The sequence below is a fragment of the Centroberyx affinis genome, unplaced genomic scaffold (genome assembly GCF_046629955.1).
Source record: "Centroberyx affinis isolate AG114_WGS23_722 - 3 ecotype Tasmania unplaced genomic scaffold, CSIRO-AGI_Caff_v1 ptg000969l_1, whole genome shotgun sequence".
NCBI lineage: Eukaryota > Metazoa > Chordata > Actinopteri > Beryciformes > Berycidae > Centroberyx > Centroberyx affinis.
In genome coordinates, this window is record NW_027279540.1 from 378,026 (window position 1) to 385,805 (window position 7,780).

General features: G+C 41.2%; 1 protein-coding gene across 6 annotated transcripts; it reads right to left on the reverse strand.

The window, feature by feature from the left end:
• Positions 1-636: 636 nt before the first annotated feature.
• ubxn2a (UBX domain protein 2A) lies at positions 637-6,847 on the reverse strand. 6 transcript variants are annotated; one of them, XM_071522260.1, is made up of 8 exons: positions 6,759-6,780; positions 6,269-6,331; positions 5,990-6,026; positions 5,633-5,750; positions 5,136-5,245; positions 3,192-3,329; positions 2,469-2,630; positions 637-1,726 (listed from the first exon to the last, which is right to left on the reverse strand). In XM_071522260.1, exons 2-8 carry the CDS (start codon positions 6,276-6,278, stop codon positions 1,543-1,545), a joined length of 759 nt encoding a protein of 252 aa, XP_071378361.1. In that variant the 5' UTR covers positions 6,279-6,331; positions 6,759-6,780; the 3' UTR covers positions 637-1,542. The 6 variants fall into 6 exon arrangements, with proteins under 6 accessions (XP_071378361.1, XP_071378364.1, XP_071378363.1 ...); XM_071522263.1 differs by having other exon boundaries at positions 5,943-6,026; positions 6,759-6,775; XM_071522262.1 differs by lacking the exon at positions 5,990-6,026 and having other exon boundaries at positions 6,759-6,847.
• Between the last annotated feature and the right edge of the window lie 933 nt (positions 6,848-7,780).

A 7,780-nucleotide genomic window follows, 5' to 3' on the forward strand; every position in this document is an offset into this window, starting at 1 on the left:
GCTGTACTGAGACAGAAGGGTATGATCAGTGTGTGGTTAGGCTTCATACCACCACATAGATGTTTTTCATAACTGAGTGGGTGAAAAACTCCACTGTGAAGCCGTCATTCCTCTAAATGTTGACTTCTTTGACACCACCCTCCCTCTCTCCTTTATCTATGTCACCATAAAATCCGAAATGACAACACAGATGTGGCAAAGCAAGAAGATAAGGAGACAAAAGGCACTTAACTACTAATCACCATGATATATTAAATAGAACCAGCTAAGCTAATGAGGTCATTAATTGAGCTAATGAATGCATTAATTAGAAATATTTCTATGTCCACATGCTTGACTTCGCATAACATATGAACTTTGAATCTTAAAGCATTAAGGAGTTATAGCAGTATCAAGAAAATCAGTTATTCTTCATTAATTTGCATATTTATGCAGCGAGGTGTGCCAAAATCAAATCAGTTCGTCTATTCTATTGGGAGAACCCGTGGCGTAAGCATGAAGTGTCTAACCTGTATTGTTCTCGAGTTATTGTGTTCACAAAAATGTGTCTACACACCCAGACACAACATAATGTCCCACATACCATGCACCATGGTGGCAGGACATAAAAAATACACAGAACTTTGAGGAGGATGTTTATTGTAGATTATTCAGTGTTATGTCTTGAAAGGATACAGTTAAAATAAGACAATAATATACATTTTAAATTAAACCTCCCCCCAAAATGCAGGCAAATGTTCACGATATGCTGATAAATGACAAAACATCTGACAAGCCTAAATAGTCAGGCCAAACATCAACATAAATAACGAGTTGTCATCTTTTTGTCTTTGCGCCCGCTTAATAATACACAGATAATCATTATATGCAAACAAAACACTATATATTATATGGTCATTAAATACAAATGTAATCCTTTAGATACAAACACAAATATTAGAGCCCCTTTCTTTCACTGTAAATAGTGCAGACAAACTGGTGTTCACAGTTTGGGAAGACTTGAAGTTTGAAGAGTTGGCAAGTGGTGGTGGTGGGGGGGGGGTGGATGGGTGGGTGGGTGTGTGTGTGTGTGTGTGTGTGTGGGGGGGGGGGGCTGCGGGGTAGATACATGCGGCAGGCCAGGCTGAAAAACAGATGGACACACTTGGACGTCCATCTGCATGGGGGCAGCGCTGGTTTGCCTTGAGAGTTCTTCGGCGGTTATAGGGAGCGGAGTTGGCAGGCAAACATTGTCCTCCAGAGGAAGAGGACAAAGTCAAGCAGTGACAACGGGACCTCAGCAGCATCTGCGGTGGCGGAGATGTGCGTAACTAACTGAAGATGTCTCCATAAGACTGGCCAGAGGTAGTGTAGATAATCCTACACAGCCATGAATGCAGGGGGAAATTTCAGTGGAACGGCCTCAAGTACAGCGCGCATTGTTGAATCAGGGAAGGAGGTAAGGTACAGAAGGCCTTGGGACTGGCTGGGATTTCGCAGGCGATGATGGGGTGTCAGCGGGGGAAAAGAGGTGTATCGTGTAAATTGAGGGGGTCCTGTTGGTCAGGAGTGTCCAAAAGGAGCCTGTGGGTTCAGGGGTCTCTGGACAATGACGGCGTTGGCCAAGTCCGCCTCCTCTAGACTCAACTCTTCCTCTTTGAGCTCTCGGCAAGGAAGCGATGTCGTCAGGACGAAAGGTGGGCAGGTCCTCTGGCAGCGTGCCACGAAATCTTGAACATCACTGACCCTAACACACAGAGAACGAAAGGAAGAAACAAAGAACGAATTTATAATAAGAATGAAAGAAAGAAAACAGAAAACGAAGATGTAAATATTCACAATTGAACACGTTTGCTCATTTTCACTGGCAAAGCATTCCCAGCCAAAATACTCTACTCTCTCTACATCAGCTACACATGATTTCTCTCTAAACCAGCATACTAGCAACATCATCTATTATTTACTACAAGCCAACATATACAAGAGATCCTATGGCGGCTCCACTGCTCACACACTCGCGCCAGCCGAGGGTTTGAGGGGTTCAGTCCTCTATCCCTCAGCCACTAACCCTGTTATATAAATGCTGCATCTGAGTTACGCAATCCCTCTCTAGGGATTTTATAGATCCACTCCGCTGCTACCTCTCAGATTATGTTTTCTGCAGCCCATGCACTGTGGCGGGGGGAATAACATGTACCATGCTGCACTACACGGGCCTTCAGCTCTACCACACTGGGATGAAGCATTATGTAATCTCCAAACAAAGTCCCCTCCCTCCCTAGAAACCAAAATCTTTTGTCATCCCTTGAACTAGTTCTTCACTACGATGCTTGAGATTACAGGATTTGCAGAGACCACAGATAGCGATGAAATATTCCTCACACAGAATAGTTATTTATTCGTTTACACACATAGATATTACTTGATGGCTTAGCTGTTGGGGTCAGATGTATAATCATTTGTTTTAGCCTTGACAGCGTGGTACACACCGATGTGATAGGTTAAACCTCTGCACCAATCTCCTGCCGTCAGCCAACCAGATCTGCAGGGAGGTGACAGGGAGGGCGTGGTCCAGTGTTACCATGGGAATAGGAAGAGATTCTCCATCCTCGTGCACAGATGGCGATCTGGCCACCACTCTGGGCGCAACACTGGGAGCGCACAGACACAGATTAACCAGTTAGAAGGATGGACAGTAGATCCTTTATGTATTCCCTCATTTTGCTCACTGCCTACATTGCTGTGGTGAGGCAAAGTCTCACAGAAGAATTTTAGATATGTTGTGAGTTTGGACTCCATGGACAATTTTGTATTCACACAATGAAACTTTGACAACACTAAAGCTCTCAATACATCAGGTTGACTGTCTGACTCCTCTCAAATTTGCCTGTGAGTTTTATAGATACCTGGATTTAGAGGGACACCTAGTGGTACAGAATAGGACAGCTTCTTCTTACAGTAGATTTGAGTTTCATCCCACAATGAGACATTCACCACTTGAAAACATTGGTGCCTACTCGACAAGCACGTTATTAGTTCTGCTCAATTTATGACTCATTGTAAGATGATTGCATACAAAATAATTATGTTCATGAGGGTAAAATCACCTGTGAATCATCATACATGTACAGCATATAAAATTAAACCCTCCACTTGTTAATGGTCTCACTGATGACTATCTCCCCCGGCGTACAACAGCCATGTCGTCTCACCTGCCGAGCCGATACCCTCGGCCGCTGAAGGGGTGAAAGGTCTTCTTCCTGGGAACATACGTTTCCTCTGTCAGATCCTCCACATTGATCTCCAATTCCTCCTCTTCTGCTCTACTTTCCCACTCTGCCGGAAGCTCCCTGGGACACATTAAAGACCAGGCTTCAGGTAAATCAATGTGACAAATGAGCACTAATGAGCGTTATGCTTTGTTTGTTTAATGTCGCCTGGTTGTGGTCTTTAGGTGGGACATCTTCCTTACTACCAATTTCCCTCTGGGGACCAATGGGTTTGACTGATTGATCAACAGTATGTTACTGCTACATAATACTGAACAAAAATATAAACACAACACTATTGTTTTTGCTCCCATTTTTCATGAGTTGGAATAAAAGATCTAAGACTTTTTCTATGCACACAAAAGGCTTATTTCTCTCAAATTTTGTTCACAAATTTGTTTAAATCCGTGTTAGTGAGCACTTCTCCTTTGCCAAGATAATCCATCCACCTGACAGGTGTGGCATATCAAGATGCTGATTAAAGAGCATGATTATTGCACAGGTGTGCCTTGGTCACAATAAAAGGCCACTCTAAAATGTGCAGTTTTATCTTGAAAAAAGACATTTATTAGGCACTGAACTATGGATCTCACATGACTAGGGCTACAGATATGCATTTTTTGAAAACCAGTCAGTATCTGGTGTGACCACCATTTGCCTCATGCAGTGCGACACATCTCCTTCGCATAAAGTTGATCAGGTTGTTGATTGTGGGCTGTGGAATGTTTGTCCACTCCTCTTCAATGGCTGTGCCAAGTTGCTGGATATCGGCAGGAGTTGGAACACGCTGTCGTACACGCCGATCCAGAGCATCCCAAACATGCTCAATGGGTGACATGTCTGGTGAGTATGCAGGCCATGCAAGAACTGGGATGTTTTCAGCTTCCAGGAATTGTGTACAGATCCTTGCAACATGGGGCTGTGCATTATCATGCTGCAACATGAGCTCTGGTGGATATTCCTGCAGTCAGCATGCCAATTGCACGCTCCCTCAAAACTTGCGACATCTGTGGCATTGTGTTGTGTGATAAAACTGCACATTTTAGAGTGGCCTTTTATTGTGACCAGCCAACGGCACACCTGTTCAATAATCATGCTGTTTAATCAGCATCTTGATATGCCACACCTGTCCAGTGGATGGATTATCTTGGCAAAAGAGCAGTGCTCACTAACACAGATTTAAATAAATTTGTGAACAAAATTTGAGAGAAATAAGCCTTTTGTGTGCATAGAAAAAGTCTTAGATCTTTTATTTCAACTCATGAAAAATGGGAGCAAAAACAAAAGTGTTGCGTTTATATTTTTGTTCAGTATATAAGTTTTAAGTGTATTGTGTGAAGCTGTAACTGTTATTGCTTGTAAACATTAGAAGAAAATTTTGAGACATTTTGAGACAAAGCGGGATCTGAAAGTCCTACAACAAGTTCTACCCTTCAAAAGTCTCTGTATTTTTATCAATGATTAAAGGGGCATTAAGGTAATTTATGACGTTTACAAACTCCTATCGGCAACAAAGACATTGCAACAATAATCACAGGTCTCTGGCACAGCTTACAGTGGCCTGTAATGGATAGAAATGCTAATGTCACATTTTCACAATAGGAGGAAGCAAGGTAATTAGAGCAGAGATACAACAGAACGTATATACAGTATATCACAATGTATATATTTGCCAAACGTAAATATATCACAATGAATAGTGTAATAATGCTTTGTCATTTGAAAGTGAGGTTTTGAGAGCTAGAAATCTCAATGCCTTGCAGTCATTGGTATTGATCAACAACCCCGCAGATATATTATGGTCATTTTGTACTTGGGGACAGTAAAACCTCACTTATGCACCTTTTAATATACTTAGAAACGTCTGGATTGGCCAATTAAACTCACCCCCGTTTGATGGCCTCCAAGAAGTCTTGGTTCTCTGGTATGGAGTAGCTGCGAAACTCCTCATCGTTCACAGTGAAGCCGTCCTTCCACAGCCTCACCACCATCTCAACCTGGAACACAGAATACTGCAGTGAGCCCTAGCACTGAACCCTGTATGTGCTGAACTCACTCTACCTAACAGCATCTCTCAAATTCCTAACACGTCAGCCTGAATGTATTTCCCTGCTGTCTCGTGAAAACCTCATTCCACTCTATCTATCTTCATTTATTCTCAGATTGCAAGTTTACCATCCTCTTTGTGCTGAATCAATGTCACGACCCAAGGACCCATGAAACCCATGTAAAACACACTGTCATTTCAAAAGTTACATGGACATCAATCAGAAAACACAAAGTCTAATTCCTGAAGAGCTTAGTCTATGGAGATAATGATGTTTGAATGTGACAGCAGCAAAATGTCAATTGTAGAGACTTGACTGAGTGAATTCCCCTCTGACCTTTGAAGACCCTGAGGCGTCATTGCAGATCTTCTCCACCTCGTCGAGGAGGTCTTCCACCGAGAAGCTACGCCTTATTGGAGCCTCCTCCGCTTCCTCATTTTCTCCACCACAAACCCTTTATGAAATAGGCAAGTTGATTACTTAATTTTATGGCTTGTAATTCAGCCAACGAATACAAGACTGATTATACAGGGAAATGGGTTTGAGCTCTTATACCCAAATGATTATTATTATTTTGTGGTAGTCATGTCTGAAAATGTACTAAAAGAAAAACACTAAAACGTTGTGCTCCCCTATACACCTTTACCTTCCACCCAAATTCATTTCTCAGTAGAGAAGCTGCAGACTTTATACCAGATCACATCAAAGGTTTGAGTTGTAGTTTCCCTGGCTGTGTGAGAGAAATGTTTATTTTCACAATTATTGATTGGACTATCACAAATCATAGGATTAACATATGGGAATTCCTTTTAAGGGCTCACTAGTCCTTGCAAAGCATGGGCTTTCTTGGATACAGACATCAAATAATATTATGCTATACCCACTTATGGACTTACATTCAGGTCCATCATAAAATATGCCACAATCGACTAATTAGGCCAAATAATACGGAACAACATTGTTTTAACTCACCAGTTTTCATCTTTCTCACTCCCTACAGTGTCTATGTCTTTCATGCCGTTCTGTGTTTTCCATCTAAAGAATAGGAACATATGACAGATTGGACTTCCAAAATAGTGTGCGTAGCAAACGACATGATGGGACCGATCACAGCCTACATCAATCCTTGAGAACACACGTTTTGATGGAGATCATATTAATAGGCCTACAATTTCGACGTGAATTTATTCTGCTATTCACATTTACAAGGCCAGTATGTTACATTGATAAAAGCAATGCCTTAAATTTCTCAACATTTTTTGTACGACGTAGCTTATCACATTGATAAACAACCAAGGAGCCTGTAATTACATAAGTGGGCGTCAGCATGCCCAGTCGCGCATATAACGATAAAGGCCCTACGCATCACAAAAAGATCACACACACACACACACACACACACACACAAGAGAGATGCTCCTTTGCATGCCCGTATTAACGTTAAGGTCAAATACTGCTTTACCAGTTCGTATATTCTCGGTAAATCCGGGGCTACACATCTGCAGCCATAAGTTTAAGGCAGCGGCTCTTCTGCTGAGCAATATGTGTGACGTAAGCAGTGCCGTCAGTCCGCTCCAACTGCCGCGATGAAACTGAAAAGCTGCTGAGCTCAGCAACACTCTCCTGCGGTTCAAATAACCAAATTTACATCGGCAACTTTACAGGCAATGCTGTTGCCAATGTAGGCAACGTTGCCTTAAATCTGGACAGGCACTTTCAGATTGGACATAATCGTCTCATATCGGTTTTTTTTTTTTTTTTTTTTTTTTTTTAAAGGAACAGAATGAGGCTGATTAGAAAAAAATAATTGAAAATTGCCTAATTATATTGTCATGAGCCCCGACGTAAAATTTAATATTCCTGTAGCCTAAAATTTGTATAGAAATCTGTGGTAGACAACAGTGACTTCATAGTGACCATGTTGTTGTTTTTGTTTTTATCTCCTTTGGTAGGCCTATCACTGTAATACTTCTAAATAGAATAATATAATTCCTAATTCCCAATAATATAATTCCGATAGCCTAATAGGTTATTCATCAAACATTTAAATAGTATAGGCTACAAATAAGGGCTGCATGAGACTCATGTATAATAGGCTATATAGCCGAAGTAAGGCTGTGCTAAAAGCAATCATTTGGACAATGAGTGGTGGACTTAGGCTATGTGACTGGTTATAACTCAATTTGGTGATTAAGTTAAAAAAAAGAAAACTCTAGGGTACAAACCTTTTCTATTTTACATTTTACAACCATTTTATTATTGTTTTAAGTCCAGCAGTAGGTCTTGTAGATTTTTTAGACTGATGGGATGTGTTGCATCACTTGCAAACATGCCTTTGTGAGAAGTTAAGAATAAGCTAAATGATAAAATAGCCTATTCTCTTTACTCTCTGCTGCACTAGGCTATGGCTGGATTATGAGAAATTAACAAGGCTTAAAAATTATGGGGGAAAAATATAGCCTAGTTTTGATAAAGCTTAAACAC

What these genes read in the sequence shown, in the direction of transcription:
- ubxn2a (XM_071522259.1), bottom strand. Translation starts at nt 6,348, where the DNA reads ATGTTCCTATTCTTTAGATGGAAAACACAGAACGGCATGAAAGACATA. An exon ending in ACGCCTCAGGGTCTTCAAAG is followed by an intron (nt 5,246 to 5,632) that starts GTCAGAGGGGAA and finishes TCTGTGTTCCAG; the next exon opens with GTTGAGATGGTGGTGAGGCT. An exon ending in CGAGGGTATCGGCTCGGCAG is followed by an intron (nt 2,631 to 3,191) that starts GTGAGACGACAT and finishes GTGCGCTCCCAG; the next exon opens with TGTTGCGCCCAGAGTGGTGG.